This window comes from Colias croceus, chromosome W (genome assembly GCF_905220415.1).
Source record: "Colias croceus chromosome W, ilColCroc2.1".
Classification (NCBI taxonomy): Eukaryota; Metazoa; Arthropoda; class Insecta; order Lepidoptera; family Pieridae; genus Colias; species Colias croceus.
Genome location: NC_059567.1, coordinates 1115289 through 1141646, shown reverse-complemented (window position 1 = coordinate 1141646; position 26358 = coordinate 1115289). Strand labels below are relative to the sequence as shown.

At 34.9% G+C, this 26358-nt stretch overlaps 2 protein-coding genes and 1 long non-coding RNA gene across 5 annotated transcripts in view; 1 reads left to right on the top strand and 2 right to left on the bottom strand.

Annotated features, from left to right (window-relative positions):
• Positions 1-7611: 7611 nt before the first annotated feature.
• On the bottom strand, positions 7612-10366 carry LOC123704902. Of its 3 annotated transcripts, XR_006753215.1 has the most exons (5): positions 10042-10366; positions 9904-9965; positions 8910-9080; positions 8484-8623; positions 7612-8087 (listed from the first exon to the last, which is right to left on the bottom strand). It is a non-coding gene; the product is annotated as an uncharacterized LOC123704902 (long non-coding RNA). The 3 variants fall into 3 exon arrangements; XR_006753213.1 differs by having other exon boundaries at positions 9904-10359; XR_006753214.1 differs by lacking the exons at positions 9904-9965; positions 10042-10366 and having other exon boundaries at positions 8910-9159.
• Positions 10367-10836: 470 nt separating this feature from the next.
• LOC123704863 lies at positions 10837-24837 on the bottom strand. Its single transcript, XM_045653354.1, has 4 exons — positions 24774-24837; positions 21855-22485; positions 18725-21542; positions 10837-11043 (listed from the first exon to the last, which is right to left on the bottom strand). The coding sequence occupies exons 1-4, from the start codon at positions 24835-24837 to the stop codon at positions 10837-10839; spliced, it is 3720 nt and encodes a 1239-aa protein (XP_045509310.1).
• Positions 17573-26358, top strand: part of LOC123704897 — a 490404-nt gene continuing 481618 nt past the window's right edge. Inside the window, exon 1 of the mRNA XM_045653393.1 lies at positions 17573-17710. The gene's annotated coding sequence lies outside the window, so the exon portion shown is untranslated. The remainder of the gene's footprint in view (positions 17711-26358) is intronic.

The following is a 26358-nucleotide window of genomic DNA, read 5'->3' as shown; positions in this document are numbered from 1 at the left end:
GGTGCGCGGGCTGCAAGCAGCCCGCGGTACATCCCAGGGACAAAAATCTTCAGTCATTTGAAAATGCGTTAAAATTCCCTGTCAATTTGCTTTTATCTGCTAACAGCGATTCCACAGTAAATCGGAAGTGCTTATAAAGTCCCCATTAAAATATTTTCTATTCCGGGGGACTGTCCACCTTCGAGGGTGCGTGGTGCTTGAGCTGCAAGCAGCTCGCGGCTCATCCCAAGGCATAAATCTTCAGTCATTTGAAAATGCATTCGAATTTCCTATCCATTTGTTACATCTCCTAACAGCGATTCTACAGTCAGTCGAAACTGCTTATAAATTACTTATTCAAATATTGTTAAATTTTTAAAACGTCTTATCGATAGCGGGCAGTGACTTTTCATAATAAACTGTTCAAGAGTTAACCTAACACGCTCGTCGCTTCGCTCCTCGCTACCTATTTGAATATTTAGGCCGGCCGCTGCCGCTACTCGCTCGCTTCGCTCGCTTGGCTCGTGCGATAGGTAGTTCAAAAGTTAACCTAACACGCTCGTCGCTTCGCTCCTCGCTACCTATTTGAATATTTAGGCCGGCCGCTGCCGTGACTCGCTCGCTTCGCTCGCATGGCTCGTGTGGTAGTTCAAAAGTTAACCTTACACGCTCGTCGCTTCGCTCCTCGCTACCTAAACTGCTTATAAATTACTTATTCAAATATTGGTAAAATTTTTGAAACGTCTTATCGATAGCGGGCAGTGACTTTTCATAATCAACTGTTCAAGAGTTAACCTAACACGCTCGTCGCTTCGCTCCTCGCTACCTATTTGAATATTTAGGCCGGCCGCTGCCGCAACTCGCTCGCTTCGCTCGCTTGGCTCGTGCGGTAGGTAGTTCATAAGTTAACCTAACACGCTCGTCGCTTCGCTCCTCGCTACCTATTTGAATATTTAGGCCGGCCGTTGACGCGACTCGCTCGCTTCGCTCGCTTGGCTCGTGCGGTAAGTAGTTCAAAAGTTAACCTAACACGCTCGTCGCTTCGCTCCTCGCTACCTATTTGAATATTTACGCTGGCCGCTGCCGTGACTCGCTCGCTTCGCTCGCTTGGCTCGTGCGGTAGTTCAAAAGTTAATAAATATTTTCTACTCCGGGAGGCTGTCAACCGGGAGGCAGCAAGCAGCCCACGGTGCCGTCTTTTGCCGATGCTATTCAATTACCCTTCGTACTATGGAAATTTCAATACAAAATTTTCGAAAAAAAAAAATTTCGCTTTTTAGAAAAAAATTTTATGTGCCTGGAAGCGGACCAAGTTTTTAAACATTTTTTACTTCGACGACCCAGACCTAAGTGCCACCGGTTCAGAGAGCCGTTGAATTTCGTGATGTATGGAAAATGGAAACCGGGGGTTGGAGAGATATTCTGAGTATGCAGTTTTGTAAATCTGGCCGATTAGAGCACAGAAGTCAATTTTCAAACCGATCGTGACGGAACCGGCGCCACCATCTTGCTTTGAAAAATTGGCCATTTTTGAAAAAAAAATGGCGTCCAATTTGAAATTTCTCGATTGCCCTGGGAGCGCCCCATCTTCCTGATCAATTTTTAGTTCTACACCCCCCAGCTATCTAGTGCCGTTTCGGAGAGCCGTCGAATTTCGCGTTGTATGAAACTCGGAAACCAGCGGTGGAAACTCGATTATGAGTATGCCATCTCAATGTGCGGCTTGATTTAAGCCCCTGTGCCAAGTTTCAGCGCAATCGGACCAGCGATGGCCGTTTTAGAATTTGTATGGCGGCGGCCATTTTTTCCGCCATTTTGAATTTTTTTCACTATCTGTGGTAATTGCTCGAGGTCTACTCCAAGTTTAGTTCGAGCACCCCAGATGTAGCTGCTACCGTTTGCGCGGGCCGTTGACCGTCTTCGAGAGATGAGGGAAAGTTTAAGATTTCGGATTTTTCTGGATATCCTGGGAGCTGGGCGAGTACGAATGCGTCATTGGTGTATTTCTCCATTGCACCACCTCGTCTAAATTTACGTTTTTATGTTTGCGCCAAAAATGGAAAAATTCCAAAATCGAGCGTCCCACTATGGCTCCCTGGTAGCGTCCCAGGGTGGTGATCATTTTTAGTTCCGGGACCCCCAACCCAACTCGCTCCGTTTCCGCAGGCCGTTGGAGTTTACGTTGTATGGAAGTTGAAAACGGGGGCCCGGAGCCACTCGAACGGGGCACCGATCGATTCGCCGGCTCGAACAGAGCACGTGTGCCAAATTTGAGACGTAAGGATTCATAAACGGCGATTTTGGCAAAGTACGGCGGCCATCTTGTTTTCGCGAAAATCCCCATTTTTCCACCACCCCTGGTAATCGCCACCTGTTCTGAGCATTTTTTGTTCAGACACCCCCCCTCCAGGTATCACCGTTTTTGCGCACCTCCAGGGGTCCACTCTCTTGTCCAGGGTGTTGGAGATGTCAATATTTTTCCGGTGGTCACTCGGCGCACCTCTACACGATCACGTCGAAATCCCCCCAACTTTCCGCGTAGTTTCCGAGAAACCCGATGTCAGTCAGTCAGTGGTAGTGTAGCTTTATATATTATAACTAGCTGGTGCGTTGTGCGCGGGCTGCAAGCAGCCCGCGAGCCCCTTTTGCCCCTGGGTTGAAGCAATAGGGCAGTCATTTGAAAATAAATTCGAATTTTCTGTCCATTTGTTACATCTGCTAACAGCGATTCCACAGTCAGTCGGTAAATCTTATAAATTCCCCATTCAAGTATTTTCCACTCCGGGAGGCTGTCCACCTTCGAGGGAGCGTAGTGCGCGGGCTGCAAGCAGCCCGCGAAGCATCCCAGGACAGAAATCTTCAGTCATTTGAAAATGCATTAAAATTCCCCGTCAATATGCTATTATCTGCAAACAGCGATTCCACAGTCAATCGGAAGTGCTTATAAATTTCAAATTCAAATATTTTCTATTCCGGGGGGCGGTTGACCTTCGAGGGTGCATGTTCGCGCACCAAGCAGCTCGCGGCTCATCCCAGGGCAGAAATCTTCAGTCATTTGAAAATGCATTCAAATTTCCTATCCATTTGTTACATCTCCTAACAGCGATTCTACAGTCAGTCGGTAATACTTATAAATTCCCCATTCAAAATTTTCTATTCCGGGGGGCTGTCCACCTTCGAGGGTGCGTGGTGCGCGAGCTGCAAGCAGCTCGCGGCTCACCCCAGGGCAGAAATCTTCAGTCATTTGAAAATGCATTCGAATTTCCTTTCCATTTGTAACATCTGCTAACAGCGATTCTACAGTCAGTCGAAACTGCTTATAAATTACTTATTCAAATATTGTTAAATTTTTGAAACGTCTTATCGATAGCGGGCAGTGACTTTTCATAATAAACTGTTCAAGAGTTAACCTAACACGCTCGTCGCTTCGCTCCTCGCTACCTATTTGAATATTTAGGCCGGCCGCTGCCGCGACTCGCTCGCTTCGCTCGCTTGGCTCGTGCGATAGGTAGTTCAAAAGTTAACATAACACGCTCGTCGCTTCGCTCCTCGCTACCTATTTGAATATTTAGGCCGGCCGCTGCCGTGACTCGCTCGCTTCGCTCGCATGGCTCGTGTGGTAGTTCAAAAGTTAACCTTACACGCTCGTCGCTTCGCTCCTCGCTAACTAAACTGCTTATAAATTACTTATTCAAATATTGGTAAATTTTTTAAACGTCTTATCGATAGCGGGCAGTGACTTTTCATAATAAACTGTTCAAGAGTTAACCTAACACGCTCGTCGCTTCGCTCCTCGCTACCTATTTGAATATTTAGGCCGGCCGCTGCCGCAACTCGCTCGCTTCGCTCGCTTGGCTCGTGCGGTAGGTAGTTCATAAGTTAACCTAACACGCTCGTCGCTTCGCTCCTCGCTACCCATTTGAATATTTAGGCCGGCCGTTGACGCGACTCGCTCGCTTCGCTCGCTTGGCTCGTTCGGTAAGTAGTTCAAAAGTTAACCTAACACGCTCCTCGCTACCTATTTGAATATTTAGGCCGGCCGTTGACGCGGCTCGCTCGCTTCGCTCGCTTGGCTCGTGCGGTAAGTAGTTCAAAAGTTAACCTAACACGCTCGTCGCTTCGCTCCTCGCTACCTATTTGAATATTTACGCTGGCCGCTGCCGTGACTCGCTCGCTTCGCTCGCTTGGCTCGTGCGGTAGTTCAAAAGTTAATAAATATTTTCTACTCCGGGAGGCTGTCAACCCTCGAAGTTGCGCGGTGCGCGGGCAGCAAGCAGCCCGCGGTGCCGTCTTTTGCCGATGCTATTCAATTACCCTTCCTACTATGGAAATTTCCATACAAAATTTTCGAAAAAAAAAACAATTTCGCTTTTTAGCAAAAAATTTTATGTGCCTAGAAGCGGACCAAGTTTTTAAACATTTTTTACCTTGGTGACCACAACCTAAGTGCCACCAGTTCAGAGAGCCGTTGAATTTCGTGATGTATGGAAAATGGAAACCGGGGGTCGGAGAGAAATTCTGAGTATGCAGTTTTGTAAACCTGACCGATCAGAGCACAAAAGTCAATTTTCAAACCGATCGTCAAGTAACCGGCGCCACCATCTTGCCTCGAAAAATTGGCCATTTTTGAAAAAAAAAATTGCGTCCAATTTAAAATGTCTCGATTGCCCTGGTAGCACCCCATCTTCCTGATCATTTTTTAGTTCTACACCCCCCACCTATCTCGCGCCGTTTCAGAGAGCCGTCAAATTTTGCGTTGTATGAAACTCGGAAACCAGCGATGGAAACTCAATTATGAGTATGCCAGCTTAATATGCGACTCGATTAAAGCCCCTGTGCCAAGTTTCAGCGCGATCGGACCAGCGATGGCCGTTTTAGAATTTGTATGGCGGCGGCCATTTTTTCCGCCATTTTGATTTTTTTTCACTATCTGTGGTAATTGCTCGAGGTCTACTACAAGTTTAGTTCGAGCACCCCAGATGTATCTGCTACCGTTTGCGCGGGCCGTTGACCGTCTTCGAGAGATGAGGGAAAGTTTAAGATTTCGGATTTTTCTGGATATCCTGGGAGCTGGGCGAGTACGAATGCGTCATTAGTGTATTTCTCCATTGCACCACCTCGGCTAAATTTACGTTTTTATGTTTGCGCCAAAAATGGAAAAATTCCAAAATCGAGCGTCCCACTACGGCTCCCTGGTAGCGTCCCAGGGTGGTGATCATTTTTAGTTCCGGGACCCCCCACCCAACTCGCACCGTTTCCGCGGGCCGTTGGATTTTACGTTGTATGGAAGTTGGAAACGGGGGCCCAGAGCCACTCGAAGGGGGCACCGATCGATTTGCCGGCTCGAACAGAGTACGTGTGCCAAATTTGAGACGTAAGGATTCATAAACGGCGATTTTGGCAAAGTACGGCGGCCATCTTGTTTTCGCGAAAATCCCCATTTTTCCACCACCCCTGGTAATCGCCACCAGTTCCGAGCATTTTTTGTTCAGACACCCCCCCTCCAGGTACCACCGTTTTTGCGCACCTCCAGGGGTCCACTTGGTTTTCGAAGATGATCGAGATCGCTATATTTTTCCGGTGGTCACTGGGAGCACCTCTACACGATCACGTCAAAATCCCCCCAACTTTCCCCGTAGTTTCCGAGAAACCCGATGTCAGTCAGTCAGTGAGTGAGTGGTAGTGTAGCTTTATATATATATGACTAGCTGGTGCGTTGTGCGCGGGCTGCAAGCAGCCCGCGAGCTTCCGTGTGCTCTAAGAGTTTTAACAAACGATGTTGTTTTTTTTTATTTATAATTTTTCTAGCTATCATCAGCTCTTGGACTATAGCAATAGGTATAATTTCTAATAATAAATCATTAATTTTTATTTTGTCAGAAAAAAAAGTCCAAGACAACACTTACTCAATACAAGTACTTGATCGCAATTAATCGTTTCATAATCATAAAAAATATATAGGGTATATTATGACAAAATACGCTAAGAAGAGATCTTTGATGTAAAAAAAATACACTGAAATTGTATGTTTTTTTTTCTATTATAATCATCAATCCATGTTTCAACAACAGAATGTAATTTGCGATGTAATTTGTGTATTTTTGTTGTACATACCTATAGTTGTACCAACTAAAAAGAAAATAGCAAACTGACACATTTTTTAACATAAATATAATAACCTGTATACTTATATTGTGTTACATCAATCTAGATAATATTGTTATTATGATATATATATGTATTATATATTGAAGAATAAATAATTGAAAAATTAATGTTTAAAAATCTTACACCACCATACTTCATAATTTGATCGATATTCATTAATCCTAAACTATCTATTCTTCTTATTTAATTAAAAGTATAAAAGAGCGAAATTTATGAAAAAATAAATAAATCAATGCTCAGTTTTCGAGCAGCCCAGTCTCTAAGATCCCAGCCGATAAATTACTTGTCTTTAAATATAGTATTATACATTATAATAATAATACAAAATTTAAATATCACTGATTTCTCTTTCAGTTTTGAACGACTTCGATAATATAGAAAGCGATTGTTTTTAACAGAAGCAATAATGAAAATAGAAGATTGAAATTATTTAATGAAAAAATGATCTCGAAATTTGCAAAACGTGTTTTTGAAAGATACCTACAATACAAAATAAGATATCTAAATAATGGTGTTTTAATTTCATTGAACATATTCATATACCTTAAGATATACCTACTTGAATAATAATGGTTACCTCTTGTCTTGTTTATAAACTAACAAAAAACTGAATTATATAAACAAGTCCCCCTGTCGAGTGTAGCTGATATTAAAATTAAATGTTAAGTTGTTAGTTCGTTATGTAAAACCTCGAAATAATACCTAGTTTGTTACCTATCGTTATTTTTTCTTATCTAGTTACATTAAATTGACTACAACAAGTAGAGAACAAGAAGAACAAGAGAAAACAACTTCAATAAAAAATCAACAAGATTTTTTATTGAAGTTGTTTTCTCAATATTTCTAGTCTCTTAGGTATTTTAGTAATTTAGCTGCAAGCCAACAATTTAAATATGTAATAGTTAGGAGTTAATTAGTTAAAATTTTCATATATGCATTCATCAGCGTTTTTCTTAATTCTATCATTTTATAATCCTCTTTCAAATAATATATTTTTAATTTTTATATGATAAGGTATGTACATATAGTGCCTTTTTTTAATTTATATGTACCTACTGAATTAAGTGTTAGGAAGTTATACCTACGTTTATTATAAAAAAATATAGGTAGTTATAAATATCAGTTCCATCTGTCGGTTTGCAATGATTAATTTGTTAAGTTCTTCATACACTGTGTTTATTGAATCGAACATGTGAAAAATGATTTTAGTAGGTTCATTTCTATGTGTTTCTATGGCATACTTAGATCATAAAGTAAATGGCATAAGAAAAAGCTAATTTTAAGTAGGTAATAAGTACTAAACATTGTCTTGTGTAGTAGATGGTAGGCAATTTATCTAATCAAAACTTTAATTATTTCAATAATAAAACAGCTATCTACATTGATTAATTACATTTATCAAAATAAAGTTTCATAAAATCAATGTTAATAATTATTTTTGAATTGCGAATAAAACAACAATAATTTAAACTAAAATGATTTTATTAACATGACTATATTATTCAACTTATGGTAACAGTAATACATTTTTTCATTTTTAAAGAAAATCTATAGGTATAAATTTATACAAAATCAAAATAACAAAAAAACGAATAACATACAACTTAAATAAAATCTATACATAAAAAAACGTAGGAAAATACACTTGAATATTTTTTGGGTGCAATTTACAAAATAATAATCGAAGCAAAAAATATGCTACCCCACCCCGGGCTAGACGCAAACAATAGTGCATAGATAAACATAAAATTTTGAATATATAATATATTAACCGGTCGGATTAACATCTTATAGGCTAAACATACATATTAGATAACATCGTGCTAAGACCAATAGGAGCCTAGCAATGCGGATAAAGCCACGGAGCACGATGATGGTCTGTTTAGTGCTTTCACGTGTTTCTTCTTAGTAACGCTGCTTTGAGCACCTGGCGCGTCTGGCTGAAATTGTTTAAAATATGAATATTTTTGCTATCCTTTTTTATATGCATAAGTATGAGTATCAATAAAAAATCAAGAATAGTAGTCAAGAATAGTCGATTGAAATTCAATTTATGAATAGATATACTTAATATGAATTCTTGCAAGTCACAACTTTGGTTTTTATCAGTGATGTTTATTATAAAACTTATTGTTTGTGACGAGAGTTTTATAGTTAGAAATTAAAAATTTTAATGTATTTTACTACAAATATATAGCATAAATTTATAAAAAATTATATTTTGTTCTAATAGTAACAAAGGTCGCATTGAGGAAACTATTTTTTATCAATACTTTATGTAGTTTGATCGTTTCATAAACAAAAATTAGGCCAAAAATATAATTAATATACTTAACTGGTGATTCCATTTTGTACTGATACAAAGCCTGTTTTATATATGTTTAATTATTTTGACTTCAATTATTCCTTTTATTGGTTGTGTCATTCCTCCTCCTGATGAAACTGTCTTTATGTTATAGAGTAATTTGTGGCATTTCTGAAAAAAAAAATCCACATTTAATGAAAACCTTCAATTTGTCAAAACTAAATCAAATAATTGGGACCACCACATTGCAGGCAGCTTTCAAATAAAAAGAAAAAGAATTCTCAAAATCGGTTTTCCCAGTGAAAAATTATGATTTAACAAAGCGAAAAAGAGATTAAGTCCAATTTCGAAGTCGATTAAAATGTAAATTTAATCATGATGTGTTATTTATTATATTTATGCAGTTTAAATGTTTCACAAACAGGAATTAGGTCAATAAATATATTATGTACTTAACTTGATATTTTTTCTCATCAAAATTCTTCATCAAAACTTTATATGTACCTAATATGTAAAATATTTTGCCCTCAAGTCCTTTTATTGGTAAAATAAGTAGTATCTTTCTTCCTATGGATGAAACTGGTCTTTTATATTTTCCTATTTCTACTGGGAATCAATTGTGGCGTTTCTGAAAAAAAAAACATTTATAAAATATTTGATTATCCTCATTTTTTATCACTGGCAATCATTTTAAACGTTTTAATACACTTTTTAGGGTTCCGTAGCCAAAATGGCAAAAACGGAACCCTTATAGTTTCGTCATGTCCGTCTGTCCGTCTGTCCGTCTGTCCGTCTGTCACAGCCGATTTACTCGGAAACTATAAGTACTACAGTGATGAAATTTGATGGGAATATGTGTTGTATGAACCGCTACAAAAATATGACACTAAATAGTAAAAAAAAGAATTGGGGGTGGGGCCCCCCATACATGTAACTGAGGGATGAAATTTTTTTTTTCGATGTACATACCCGTGTGGGGTATCAATGGAAAGGTCTTTTAAAATGATATAAAGTTTTCTAAAAAACATTTTTCTTAAAGTGAACGGTTTTTGAGATATCAGCTCTCAAAGTCGTAAAAAGTATGTCCCCCCCCCTCTATTTTTATAACTACGGGGTATAAAATTCTAAAAAAAATAGAGGTGATGCATGCTAATTAACTCTTTCAACGATTTTTGGTTTGATCAAAGTATCTCTTATAGTTTTTGAGATAGGTTGATTTAACTGTAATTTTGGTTAAGTTATTGTGCTTTGACATAATAAGTTTATTATATTTGCTGCTACGGAACCCTTTGTGCGCGAGCCCGACTCGCACTTGGCCGGTTTTTTTTTAAATTTATTGAGAGTTTTGCATCCATACTTTTGTTATCTAAACTTAATCAGGATATAATGTTTTTTTAATGCTCCTTTTTAGACAAACAGGAATTATGCCAAACAAATATAATATACTTAACTTGTGATTTAATGTTGTCATATTAAACCTATTATTTTGTGTTGTTTGTCCGTCTTCTGCGATCTGGAAAATATGAAATATATAAGTTGTATCATAAATTTAGAAAGATAATAAGAAGATTATAAAAGATAATATAAACCTATGACAAATATCCGCAAAAAGTAACACTGTTTTCAATTTTTTTGACTGGCAGCGAGGTGTTTCACATCATACTGAGCAAATTATATCTGAAACTTTCTGTATTAATGCAAAACTACCACCTCCTCCTTTATCCAGGCTTGGGACTGGCTGCGATGAGGTAGAATAAAATAATCTTATAAAATTTATTCTATTCACCCTCAAACACAGGCGGAGTTACCTAACTACCGTCTAAGTACTCGATATACACTAATTACTACTATTATACTTAACTATAAAAGAAATAAAAATTGTAAAGTGTGTTATGATTGACACGTGTTTAAGTAAAGCGTTATGCGTGTAATAAAATAAAATTAAATAAATATAACCATGATTCTATCAAAAATACATACTTAGGTATACACGTAAATAAAATGTATGAATAAAATATCTACATTCTACATCAATAATTTACACGATCTAAATTAATTTACTCTAGTTTACTCTAGTCTATATACCTATAAACTAAACTTAATTGATTTTATGTACACAAAAATATAGTTTGTGTTGTGCATGTAAGATTATGTTAAAAAACAAAATTGATTGATCTATATAGAAAATTGAAGCATAGCGAGACAAAATATTTAAATATTACTGTAAAATGCGCTCAGCGAATGTAAAAGTACGATATTAGAAGTAATGATGTAGCGCGTTGTACTGTAAATATACGTCGGACGTGATGCAATTTATAAAAATGAAATGATAGCCCTTCGAATATAGAATAACGATGGATCATGAAAGACGATAGCGGGCGCTTTTAGTCCAACGGAAGGAATGGATCCGCGGACGGTACCGGGCCGGTGTCGGGCGGAGCTGCGCGCGAGCGGGCTCGCTCGGCGGCGAGACGTGGCCGGGCCGGCGGCGCGCCGCGGCGGGCGCAGGAGCGGCTCTGGCGCAGAGGTGAGTGCGGTGCCCTAAGTCGCTTTGCATTGGCGCTGCGTCGCGCCTGCAGTGATGGTGGTGGCTAGATGTAGACAGTGTCGAAACAATAGAATATTACGAATGATAATGCGGGGCGTTTCTCTCAAGTTATAAGTATGTATTAATATTTATATTACATCTCATATAATATGTCATAATAATTATGCTAACCTAACCAAAATATTTGCGTATTTGAAAAAAAAATGGACAGATCACGGATACACAAAATAAAAACAATTTTAAGTTCCTATAAATAATTGTTATTTATTCTAACTATCAAATTTGATAAATGTTGAGTGAATGTTATCACTATCATGTAAACAAAATTTAAATGGATATGATTATTAATATTATTTTATTAATATACCGTGAAATATTCACAAAACGAAAGATGTCGTTTACTTTAAAAGTCAAAGCAGTATCATGAAAGGTCGGGAACCTTCAGAGGCTGGGAAATGTTACCCAGGCATTTTTTTTTCTCTTTTTCATATAAATCGCATTTTATTTTTCCAAAAAGCTGGTACATCTCAGTAAAATGAGCATTCTTTCGATTTCTTTTGCTGCAAAGATTTCGTAGTGGGATTATGTTGTAGGCAATAAAAAGACAAAAAAAGCAAAACAGAATATCGTTCATTGACAATTAAATAAAAATAATCATATTTTTCATTTAAGTTGTGCTTAAAATTCAGTGATTTAACTTTATTTACCATGGTTATTTCCGGGATACCAAATTAGGTTTATTTTTCCGAAATTAACCGAATAGAAATAATATTTATTAACTATCAAATTATGTGGTAATATAAAATGTGCTAACCCTAAGCTTCTTTTGATGCTGAGCAATGTTGTAAAATATAGATCGCTACATTATTAGGTAATTTTGCCCACCATTGTAACTTTTGTTTAAAACAACCTTCAGTGGTAGTTATAATATTTCAAACGTTATTTAATAACATATTATGAGTAAAAGTAACCTGTGTTTTCGCCATCATGCACAAACTATCAACTTGAATTTTCACCATTTTTGCCCGCGAAATCACACATGATATTCGACGAGTTACAACAAGTTGCTAATTTAAGTTAGCGACACATACGGCAGTGTTGTCAGACATAGAACCTATTTTACACCAAATACTTTGAATGTTGCGGTATTTTTGCAATTTAAAAATTTACTTATGAATTGATCTTCGGGCAAAGATATCCTTGGTAAAAAAATCACAATAAGACACTACGCATTTTCGAAGTAATTATGATATTGATTAATTGTTTTTGATAATGTAGTTTTTTTTTGCGTTGGAAAATATTCAAGAATATGGTTATCATACTAACAAAAGATGTTTTCAACTCTTAGAGTGTTTCATACATTTTACATTGTCTTACTAAAATATTGTAAATAACAAAAACTTATAGGTGATACGTAAACATAAATGTTCTACTTATGTATCTAGTAAAAACAAAAAATATATTTTATAGATATATTATATATGCATGTGAAAAAAGCAATTGATTGTAGTTAGTATAACAATTCTTCAGTTCTCGATTTAGGTTTGGAGTTTGTACGATAACCGTACTTACTACATAGTCACTTTAATTATTTCAAGCAAGCAAGCAATGAAATGTTTCAAATTACAAAATAAATAACCAGTCGACCAGCTGTATTCCAACATTAGGTACATTAAGATAAAATGTATTTTACATAATGATAGTATGTACTTTATATACAATGAGTTCTTAATATTACAGGTTAACGTTAACTTTTTTTAAATTACATATAGTATAAACTATAACGTATTAAGAAGAATTTAGAGAAGATATAAAGAAGAGAAAGAAGAATAGGCACAGTGGTGTAATTAATTAACACGAAACGAAAAGGGCGAGTTACATAAGAAGGTATAGCGAAAAAATAGAAGAGTTGCCTGATACTTTAATTCAATAAAGTTTCTCTCGAAGAAGAGAAGGCAGAGTAAAAGTAAGGAAGAAAGTTTTTATTTTTGCAATACGAATTACAATATTATAACTTTAATTATTGTAAAATAACTGTTGACAACGTAACGTGTATGTTAATATTTTTTTTTTTCATAAGTACATAATAATCGACAACCAACATTTGTTTTAAACTTTAGTTCCATTTAAAACGAGATAAAAGAATAAATTAATACGAATACATTTTTTTATACTTAATTATAAAATAAATCTTGATCTTGCTTGATTGAGGTGATTCAAAATACTGGAATTACTAATTATACGCTATTCACATACAATATATCGAACTATTCCACCATACTTCAATACTGAATACAATTAAGTATTTTTATGTAAATTAAAATTCATTAACTCCACTCGCTTGCAGGATCCGTGCGATCAACCCCACCGGGTGAGACCCTTTTGGGAAGCCCAGCGAGTGCGATCAGCAACCGGATAGAATTCATGTTCTTGTTTGGATGTCGTTTCAGAAAATATTATCATACAAATAAATCATAAAAGCATAGCCTTCAGTGTTGTATTTGATGTCGTTAATATTAGGATTTTAGTTTCATGTTCGTTCGGTTATAATTTGCACTTCAGTTTAGTTCCAAAACTTTGTGACCTCACATACGACGGCAACTGGATCATAATGCCATTTTTTTTAATTACATATATTATATTTACCTTGAACTTTCACTGTGATAATCAATTTTCTTATGTTTTGATTACAATGGCTGTTATCAAGGATTTTGTCCACTTACGACGTTTCCTTTGGTGAACAGAAAATTTCTTTTGTCAGCTTCGAGACATTTTTGGAGTGAGAAAAAGTCATCATGTCACTCATGTTTGTTTGGCTATTGCGTCTGACCAATGTTTTCATTGCTTTCTATAATAGTAAAATGGCTATGACTGTTTATTATAATAGTAAAATGGCTATTTTAATTAGATAACGTATGTAATTCCAGTATTTGTTTCTTGTTTCGTTGATGCGGCAAATATATTCTTGATGTTCTATCATTATTATTTTTTCGTTTTTTTTTTTTGTTATTTTTTTTTTTGTTTTTGTTCTTTTTTGTGTGTGTTTTTTTTTGTCTTTTTTGTATATTTCTTTTTTTCTGATATTTTTTTTGTTTTTGTTCTTTTTGTGTTTTTTTTTTGTGTTTTTTTTTTTGTTTTTTTTTTTTTTTTTGTTTTTTTTTTTTTTTTTTTTTTTTTTTTTTTTTTTTTTTTTTATTTCTTTTTTTCTGATATTTTTTATGTATTTTTTTTGGTAGCTATTAAACAATTTGCTGTTTTAAATAGAATAATTAAAAATATATTTTAATTTATGCAAATTAAAGGCATACGAAATAATCTAAGAAGTGAAACTGCCACCCTTTATATTATTTACGTTAGTAACAAATGCTTGAATTTATTCGATGTGATGAATAACCATATTCTTGTTACACAATATTTTTTACATAAAATACTCGTAAATGCATATGCATGCTTTTTGCGCAGGTGTGATTATTATAATACATAATCTGTAATCAAAGTTTCAATTTATGAGGATTCGGGTATAATTTACAATTTAAGTACTGAAAATGTTGTATATTATTATACCCAATCATAAGCTTTGCTTTGAATAGAAAAGAGGAGACAAGATGTACCTCTTATGTTTTATGGTGCTGAGTTTATATTTCGATACTTATAATAAAATAATGTTGATGATTGTTCCTTTATCTCCTCGAGAAGCATAGGGCTTCAGTATATAGTTCATTCAGTAGATAAATAATAAATTAATACTAATAAAATATTCATAGATAAATTAATAAAGTGGTTGGGTACTGAAAATGTGATGATTGGCGTACAATGGGTCATCAGCTTTGCTTTGAAGAACACTTCAAGCAAAGAGAGACGAGATGTGATACCAATCCTTTACGGCATCGAGTTTGCATTTTGATAAATAATTAATAATAATACTAATCAAATATTCATAGGTATGTTAATAAAGTGATTGGGTACTGAAAATGTGATGATTGGCGTACAATGGGTCATCAGCTTTGCTTTGAAGAACACTTCAAGCAAAGAGAGACGAGATGTGCTACCAATGCTTTATGGCATCGAGTTTGTATTTTGATAAATAATAATACTAATAAAATATTCATAGATAAATTAATAAAGTGATTGGGTACTGAAAATGCGATGATTGGCGTACAATGGGTCATCAGCTTTGCTTTGAAGAACACTTCAAGCAAAGAGAGAAAAGATGTGCTACCAATGCTTTATGGTATCGAGTTTGTATTTTGATAAATAGTTAATAAATTAATACTAAAAAAAATATTCATAGGTAAATTAATATAGTGGTTGGGTACTGAAAATGTGATGATTGGCGTACAATGGGTCATCAGCTTTACTTTGAAGAACACTTCAAGCAAAGAGAGACAAGATGTGCTACCAATGCTTTATGGCATCGAGTTTGTATTTTGATAAATAATAAATTAATACTAATAAAATATTCATAGATAAATTAATAAAGTGATTGGGTACTGAAAATGTGATGATTGGCGTACAATGGGTCATCAGCTTTGCTTTGAAGAACACTTCAAGCAAAGAGAGACAAGATGTGCTACCAATGCTTTATGGCATCGAGTTTGTATTTTGATAAATAATAAATTAATACTAATAAAATATTCATAGATAAATTAATAAAGTGATTGGGTACTGAAAATGTGATGATTGGCGTACAATGGGTCATCAGCTTTGCTTTGAAGAACACTTCAAGCAAAGAGAGACGAGAGGTGCTACCAATGCTTTATGGCATCGAGATTGTATTTTGATAAATAATAATACTAAAAAAATATTCATAGGTAAATTAATATAGTGGTTGGGTACTGAAAATTTGATCATTGACGTACAATGGGTCATCAGCTTTGCTTTGAAGAACACTTCATGCAAATTTTTAAATTGCTAAAATACCTTCATACTTTGGCAACATTCAAAGTATTTGGTGTAAAATAGTTGGTTAATTTGTCTGTCAACACTGCCTATTGTGTGTGTCGCTAATTTAAATCAGCAACTTGTTGTAACTCATTGAATATCATGTGTCATTTCGCGGAAAAAAAAAATGGTGAAAATTCAAGTTGATAGTTTGTGCATGATGGCGAAAACACAGGTTACTTTTACTCATAATATGTTATTAAATAACGTTTGAAATATTATAACTACCACTGAAGGTTGTTTTAAACAAAAGTTACAATGGTGGGCAAAATTACCTAATAATGTAGCGATCTATATTTTACAACATTGCTCAGCATCAAAAGAAGCTTAGGGTTAGCACATTTTATATTACCACATAATTTGATAGTTAATAAATATTATTTCTATTCGGTTAATTTCGGAAAAATAAACCTAATTTGGTATCTCGGAAATAACCATGGTAAATAAAGTTAAATCACTGAATTTTAAGCACAACTTAAATGTAAAAATATGATTATTTTTATTTAATTGTCAATGAACAATATTCTGTTTTGCTTTTTTTGTCTTTTTATTGCCTACAACATAATCCCACTACGAAATCTTTGCGGCAAAAGAAATCGAAAGAATGCTCATTTTACTGAGATGTACCAGCTTTTTGGAAAAGTAAAATGCGATTTATATGAAAAAGAGAAAAAAATGCCTGGGTAACATTTCCCAGCCTCTGAAGGTTCCCGACCTTTCATGATACTGCTTTGACTTTTAAAGTAAATGACATTTTTCGTTTTGTGAATATTTCACGGTATATTAATAAAATAATATTAATAAACATATCCATTTAAATTTTGTTTACATGATAGTGATAAAATTCACTCAACATTTATCAAATTTGATACTTAGAATAAATAACAATTATTTATAGGAACATAAAATTGTTTTTATTTTGTGTATCCGTGATCTGTCCATTTTTTTTCAAATACGCAAATATTTTGGTTAGGTTAGCACAATTATGACATATTATATGAGATGTAATATAAATATTAATACATACAACTTGAGAGAAACGCCCCGCATTATCAATCGTAATATTCTATTGTTTCGACACTGTCTACATCTAGCCACCACCATCACTGCAGGCGCGATGCAGCGCCAATGCAAAGCGACTTAGGGCACCGCACTCACCTCTGCGACAGAGTCGCTCCTGCGCCTCCCACGGCCGGCCGCCGGCTCCGGAACTCACGACCTACCGCCTTGCAGAGGACTCTCGACACGCATTTCCACCCGTCACCGAGCCGATAAGGTCCAATCAAATCCATTTAAATTCCTATGAACCAAGCAACTGCTATGACTTACATATCCATGGCATTATTAAATATAAGAAAAGTTCAGTCAATTTTATAAATTACTGTCACCGCCACTGACATATAAATACTCGACAATGCGCATACAACCTTAAAACCAATAACAAACTTATACATTCGCTCTCGCATTTTACTTTAATACAAATAATTTGTTACACAGTGTTTCAACTTTAACGTAGAATCAATTCGTTTTTTAATATTAGCGTCATGATGATAAGAGTTCATAAAAAAATACGCACAATGTAAACGTTGGCAACATGATTTAATTTTAATAATTGATTTCTGATATAGAACGGAGGTGAACAATTTCATTCCAGGAAGCCGAGTGTGTAATGCTTGCAAGTGTAACTCGTCAATCTACCAAGCAAAATGAATAGTGTAATGCATGGTGGGAAATCCCTAAAGTAACTGTGGAATGACGACGTTATTCACGTAAGGTTTACCATCGATTAATTTTTCCCTATGTACAAGAAGCATTAAATCGTTCCTATCCCGTACGCGACCTAATGCCACGTACAACTGTCCGTGACTAAAGACGTCCGATCTTAAATCTATGCCGACCCTATTAATGGTTTGGCCTTGACTCTTGTGAATAGTCATTGCATAACACACCTGAAGGGGAAATTGCAATCGACACATTTCTATTGGACTATTATGATCAATGGGGGCCTTAAACATGATTCGCGGTATAAAAAACAATTCGGCTATTCCCGGTTTGCGAACTGTTATCAATCGAGGTGAAGTCGCTACGATTATAACTTTTGTACCATTAACTAAATGATCTGAAAAACTAAGGTTACGAATTATCATGCAAATGCATCCTACTTTTAATGTAAGATCGTGTTCTGGTATACCTTTAGGGTGCATACTATTCAACACGTCTACGCCTAAATACAATTCGTCAGTGTCATCCGTAGCCGTTTTATCTACTGAATAGAAATGTAAAAGGTCGCCTGACAAACGGTCTAATACAGTCCTATTTATTTCTCTAATATTAGAATTATGAGTGGAAAGAATGGCCCTACCTATACAAACTTCTGGCTCATTTTCTAAAAGGAAATCCGAAAATACAAAATTAATTAACTCATTTAAATCAGTAGTAAATGATAAAAGTGAAAGGTCTATTAAATTTTGACAAGATCTACCGACCTTTACCGAATGTAAAGGCAAATTATTTGAACCTATTTGAAGTAAAAAATCGGAAAATACACTATCTTCACTACACCTCTGAGGTGTAGTTAGTGAAAACGTCTTTAAACTCTGCCATAAGGGCGATGATTTTACTGAGGCATTAAATATGTCTGAATGACACTTGGCGTTGGTAACTACGGGCGGAATCTGACGAAAGTCTCCAGCAAAAATGATAACCTTTCCCCCGAAACTTTTATTAGACTTTGTCAAGTCTTGCAAAGACCTATCTAACAAATGAATGAGGTACTTGTGTACCATCGGCGCTTCGTCGTAAATAATTAAATCGGAGTGTAGTATGAGTTCAGCTCTCTGGGTTCCGTTTGTTACGTACCAATACCCTAAATCGTCAATAGCGCTTAATGGATACCTAAACATACTATGCGCAGTCATACCGCCGTCATAGTTCTGCGCGGCAATACCGGAACTCGCTGTGCACAAAACTACACCATTGAGTACGCCCCTCACGTACGCTGCTATCGTATTTAATAGCAACGTTTTACCAGTGCCTGCCGGACCGTCTATATAAATAGCACTTTCGTTACTATTGCGAAAACCATCATCAGTGAGCAAATTTTGCACATATTCGAACACTTGCCGCTGGTCATGAGACAGCTTGGGCGTCCAAACATCCACAAATTCGCGTAACCCGTCTGCATCGTGTAGAGCCTTCTCACGACCTAGTTCGGTGGTGTCATCGTGCGCGTCAGGCAAACCTTGCTCTAACAAACACGAACCATGTTTTCGCAATAGACGGTCAATTTGAACCAAGGCCTGGGTGTACGCTCTATCCGTATCGTTATTTACGCGGTTAAGTATATCTTCAGCTAACTCATTTTTAAATTTTTCCCACAGTGTCGCTACTGCTACCCCATTAACAGCCAATAATACGAAAAAGTTACGCAGGCGTGGTCCGGTCAAAAAACATGAAGCTTCCTGCATAGCTATCTCGTATTCGGCTTCATCGTTGGCGATACCAACGGCTTTAGCGGCCTCCTGGAATGTGTTACAATTTGGACCACCCAAGTTATAAAGATCCCTGTAACTACGGCAGGGGTGTGAAGCTAACAGTAATCTTAAATAAAATTGTTCACCTCTGTTGGGCGCGACCCAAAATAAACGCGTCACTATTTCTCCCCTCTGTCTTTTCGTCAAAAATTTACCGTTGGTCATATTATAAATGGTTGTATTTTTTGTTGAGGGGGGGCTGGAATGAACGATGTACCTCTCGTAAAAATCTAAATATGTTAAACTATCGAATTCTTCACCGAGGGGACGATTAAAGTACGTGACGAGATCCGAACCCGAATTTTGAACGGCACGCGCTTCATTTCCCGCCTTAAAAAAAATAGATTGGTGATTTTCTAAGTGAACGTCTAACATCTTTACAGTGGGCTCACGTCCCGTGACGTCAAACTCAAAAACTCTCCAAGCAGCCTCACCAGAACCGATGTATCGTTTTGTGACGTACTGTTCTATTTCGTTATTTTTTAGTTCTTCCGGAACAATGGCGACTCGAGCCTCGTCTGGACCTTTAGTCATATATTTAAAGAGATATTTAATGACTGTTCGAGTAGACACTGATTCTAAATTTAAATGGCAATCATATCTAAGAAGAAGTGCAGCGTTGTATGGTACTATCCACAAATCACTAATTTCTATATCCCTCCCTCTGTATTTAATAGTGGCTGTATTCTTACTGTTACGCTTTAAGTTAATAAACCCTTTATCATTACAATATGTGACTTCTGTCTCTGGTTTTGGGAAATAGCTTGTACATTTTTTTTTTTCACTATCCCAACATTTTAAATCTGTCCTATGCGGCGGACCGCACGGACCATGTACCATGTAATCTAAAACTGCTTTCCTTAATTTTCCATCAACTTCTGAAGCGTCAGGAATATCTGCTCTAATAAATTTATCTACATCAGTACCGTGAACGGGGCCACCACCCTCGACTGCAAAACAGATATGAGCGTGTGGTAATCCCCGTTTTTGGAACTCTATTACATATAAAATATAAACAATTTTACCAAACCAAACCCCTGTGCGAAGATCCCTCAAAAGTTGCTGTAATTTAATGTTAAAAACTCTAGCACAAATTGAAGGAGTATTATGATGACCTGTTGTTGAATTTTGTATTTCAGGCCATTTGGGATTGCAAGTTAAAGTTAAAAGAAAAGATGGCAATCCTAATCTGTTAACTACTGCCATAGCATCCATATACTTTTGCTTCATATATCTAGGCCCCCCCGTGTAACTACTTGGCAAGTAGACTCTACCAGGCACTACCCCACCCTCTCCTCGAATAGTCTCATCTACACTTATCTGCTGTAAAACTGACTCTACTTCTCTTAATGGAGCGGAACGGAGAGCATTATCCGTGTTACCTTTTTGGATGTTATACAGGTAACGAAGTCTTTCTTCTAAAATCCTACATTGCATATCAACTAACCACTCTTCAGACAAACGATTAAAATCGTTGAAACGGGGTTCGCTCAGAAGGAGACATCTAACATATTTGTTCTGGGTTAGTTTTGCTCCATTATTGTCCGTTTTGTTAGGAAACCATCCAGGGTTACCGTGCGGATACAATAATGGATATTGAAAAGTTTCATATAAGGGGTGCATTATATCTACTGTGTGAGGCTTTTTGTCTCCAATTTTCCAGATTGCAATGGCGCGAGGAATGTAACGTTCCTGCTCATTGCTTATAATGGCAGCAATCTCGTTGCCTAAAGGCATATCACCGAGAATGTTGCCATGTGTGCGTCGTGTGGTGTGCTCAAAAATGAGGTGTGCGTGGTCGGATGGTTCTTGGCTCAGCCGCTTGAAGCACTCTATATAAGGGTTGTGATTATGCAAGAAATTTGTAATCGATCGAATGACTGTTAAATCTAAATTTAAATTTGTAGCGAGGCTCTCTCGCTCACTGTTATCATAGATGTAAAGTCCAGCCGGGTTAGTAGTTTCTGAGTACGCAAGATCGAAAACTCTGTGATAAACCCTCCCTTGAATTTTTAAAAATGATACCCCCGTTGTCGGATGTTGAAATCCGTGTGAAACTCCTAACGCACTAAAAGCAAATAAATTATTATAAGCCCTAGGTTTATGCAAAAAAGAAGGAAAGCTATAAAATGGTTCATTTAAAGGCGGGAAATTTTGAACGTTATAAGTGCCAGCCCCACAGCACCACTTGATACGATTCTTTTCCTCAAAGAACAATCTAGCATTACAGTACCTACACAAAAACGCTTCCCTATCTAATAATGAAATGTTTTTAAAACTATACAATTTGACGACAGTTAAGCCGTCGCCACTCTTTGTACCTATTAAATTGTTTGAATTCCGTAATTCAACGTCTAAATTTCGATTCACTTCATTGTACCTATCTACTGCTTGCTTATTAACCTCTGGGTTACTTTGACTATACTTTTGAACCGCTTGCCTATTAACCTCTGGGTTACTTTGACTATACTTTTGAACGGCTTGCCTATTAACTTCTGGATTACTTTGACTGAACTTTTGACTGGCCTGCCTATGAATATCGGGATTGCTCTCGTTATATTTTTTAACTGCCTGCCTATGAACTTCGGGATGTTTTTCATTATATTTTGTGACCGCTTTTAAATGAGAATTTGCATCTATAGATCGCCTACCTGGTCGTCCCCTCTTACGTTCTACTTCTACTGAATTTACTGATGAACTATCTGAATCTACGTTTATATTGTTTTGTTTGTGTGCTTTAGATTTATTATATTTAGCCGGTCTACCGCGTTTTTTACCTACGATCCTAATGTCGGGTAATTTTGTTATGCAGACAACGGGTGTCAGTGTTGTTAATTTAGGGTCGCGAATATTTTGAATTAAAACTTTTGGTTTTAGGGAATTTAATTTAGGGTCATATTTTGGAGGTATACCTTTATTAACTAAAACTATCGGTTTTAAATTAGACAATTTAGGGTCGTCTACAATAACTAATTGGTCGTCTACATTAACTAATTGGTTGTCTACACTAACTAATTCATTAATAATGTTTACACTATGAAAATGATTTAAAACAATTTTATGAATTTGATATTGACTACCAAACGCCGGATTCCAAAACAAAAACTTTGCAAGAGTATCTAAATTATTGCACTGAAAGAGACGTGCGGCTCCTACCGAATGCGAGTTATGAACGTATTTATTATTCGCGTCTACTTTATGGCTATTAAAGATAAAATATGTATTATTTGACCTCCAAAAAGATATCGTATTATTAGCGCCGGTGAAAAGGTAGCTATGTGTGGAGTCGTTGTGTGTAGTGTGAAATATTTTATTTTTTAGGATTAATTTTAATTGTAAAGTGTAAGTGGCTATGTCGCTGTCACATGTGGGAAACAGCCCGTTGTCGATCCAACTATCGTTGTCTGCCATCGATTTAATTTTAGCCAAATAGGTCCCTACACGTATATCAGAAGGCAATTCTTCAGGATATAAATGAGGATGATTGTGCGCAACCCCAAGTGGTCTAATTTGAATATATAACATATCACCAAAATCTAAAATAGTGTCTATATTTTCCTGAGAAAATACGGCCCTATTTAGAATGGAAGAATAAACAGCCGCGCATGTTGCCATCGCGACACATTGTGCGTTGTTACCCTTAAACCGAGGATCGGCTTGATGCGTTGACCCTTTAATAATAATTTGACCGATTAAAATAATAATACAAATAAAATGATACTTTATTAAGTCAGAAGAAACATATTTATAATGCCGCACAATAATTTATTTATACCTAAAATGTTAAGCAAATTGAAATGTTCCAAACAAAGAATTGTATGTGTGATTGTATGATTAAAAAATAAAAATTCGTATGAAATATGTTAAAAAAAGTATCCTTAGTGAAATTACCATTCCCTTTCTAAAATTTCGTAACAGAAAAATATCAAGTCGATTATATATCGGTTGAGATAAAATGTGCAAGGAGTCGAAACTACTCTTAAAAAAAAATACTAAACTCGCTACGAAATGGGTAGGTAGGTAATAGGTATCTAGTGTAATCTATAAAAAAATATTCGCAACGATCTACGTCTCAGACCTCAGTATAATATTAAACATACTCGTATAATCAAACATAGGTATCTAGAATTATTTAACATGTTAATTTTAATCCTATCAAAACTATGTACTTACGTAATATGATTTACCTATTATTAATCTTTTATGGATAACATGGAAATACTTTACTGTTATTGGCAATTATTAAGTCATAAAAATAATATACCTACGTATAATTTATATTCATAATATTAAATCAAAATGAATTTCAAGTAAAATTCTAGTAGGTACCTATATGATACATCTTAAAGTCGTTCTTCCGTCTCTAATACTAATTTAAAACCTGGTTACATGTCGCTTTAACGTTTAAAGTAGGTACCTACCTACAATAATTAATCTAAGTGTAAATTAACTTCGCTACAAAATGTGAATATTGAATTGAAATTAGAACGAAAATATCAATAGTTTATCTATACAGATACCTATGCTTTACAAAATAATTAATATAATATGGATTCAATTACATACAAAATAATATGTAGTTAAATAATAATACATATTATATAGACCAATTTTAACTACTCACTGATAGAAAGCTTTCATTGAAAGAAAATAGGTTAATACGGAACATCAGAGACAATATTATCATGATTTACAATAATTATTATTTTTACTATTTAGGGATCTTTATGATTTTTTGAATATAATATTGAATAATTACCTAATATGTATTTAATTTATTTTCATTTTCATAATAATTAATATACCTATCACACAAAATGGCGACCGACGCCGCACGCGGTGCGCCCGCTCATCGCGCGATTTGCCGGTTCGCGATTCCCGCGCATTTCGATTTAGGTACAATAAAATAGGAACAAAAAAAAATTTACTGACTCTCCCTTATTATATTTATACATCCAAATATTCTATTCTATTTTATGTTAAAGAAAATGACTTTATTCTGTAATCGTATTTATTAGGTACATAGGCACTACCTAATAAAAAATGTTTAACACTACATGACAACAACGGCAATTAGGTACGTATTATGATGTTAAGCATTAGATACCAATTTTATAAAAAAAATCTTTGAATAATTATTAAAAGTACTTAGATTACAAAATAAATAAAAGTACAACTTATTCAGAACATTTCAATTTGCAGAAAAAAAACGATAAAACTAATTGATTACCTAATAGAGCCTTAGGAAAATATGTATATTAATATTTATTTATTAATCAATAAATTTAATAAAGCTTACCGGTAGCGATGCACGCCATTGCCGCTGAGCTGCCGCCGTTGTTGCTAGAAGATGCTTGGAACATGTTGAGAGGCACGAAGTCACGTAGAATCTCGGAGTTATCGAAAAGTTACTGAAAACGATGAATGAACATTAAAAAAAAACAAAGCATTAAACATCAGACATAACTTTTTTCATTAAAACAAATCGTTGAAAAAAAACAAAAGAATAAATCGTCATGAATATGAAGTCACCGGTACTTTTTGTAATTACGTAAAGTAATATATTTAATTGTAAGTTTGTAAAATACCTATATAAAGAAAACAATAAAATTCAAATCATTATTCACTCAAGTACAATACGAGACCAATAATTAATAATAAATGTAAATCGACTTACCCTGAGAACAGACGAAATGTTAATGGAAGAGAAATGGCGCGGGCGCGGGGCGTTTTATTCTTAATTTCCCACCGGAAGTAGAAATAATTGCAAACATTACGAAAAAACTGGGAATAGACAATTTCACAGTTTTGTAATTTTTTCTTAATTAAAATATGATATTTTAATTAATAAGAGATATTTAAAATACGTAATCTAATCTTAAAAATATATCAATTTAATAATGAAATAATTTAGAAACATAATATTATGTAAGTTTATAATATCCAACTGTTATCTAAGGGGTCTAATAATTTATGTTTCATTATTTTCATATTTAATTATTTTTTGAAGATATGCTATATTGAATATATTAAATACAAATATATTTTATTTAATAATAATAACAAGTAACTAATGTTTAATTTATTTTTATTATTACACAATAATTATAGAAGACTGTGTCTATGAATACCTTGAATATTATTGTTTTTAAATATAAAAGTCAAATTATGCTTTTTATAAACATAACTAAGAAATCAATATTTTCATAATTATTAAACACAACTAAAATATTTATGAAATTATTCTAAAGTAAACAAAAAACGTATCGTCTTAATTAAATTGCAAATTAATTAATTTTAATCAAGTTTATTCTGATTTGAGAAAAATATATCCAATGCTGCCAACATTAAGTATATATTTTTTGGTCATAATAGCAATGTTTTAATTTAAATGCACTTGGAAAAAAGTTATACGTGCTCGTAATTTTTTATTTCATTAAATCTGTTTTTTTTTTTGTATGTCATTATATTTTTTTTAAAGATTTAATTAATTCAAGTCTCTCATTTGTTAATTTAATGCACTCTTTTTACTATAGATGCTATTAAAACATTAGTTGTCAAAATATAAATGTCAATTGTAACGTCAAATTAATAGGTATGTCAACAAACAACTTCCCGAAAACAAATAAGAAAACGGCTTGTGTAAAATTTAAAATATTACATATGTTTTTCTAAGCATAACAAAATTAATATGTTTTGTAATCACTCCAAAAGATAAGAGGATAAGAAGTTTTCATGTCATAAGTATCGATAGTAGTTATATCGTCTAATTCTAATAAGTAATAAAAATAAAACAACGATTAACAATGAATTAAAACCTATATTTTTGTGATGAAAGAAGACTACAATGCCAAGTGTAAAACAAGTGAAATCTAATAAGATCA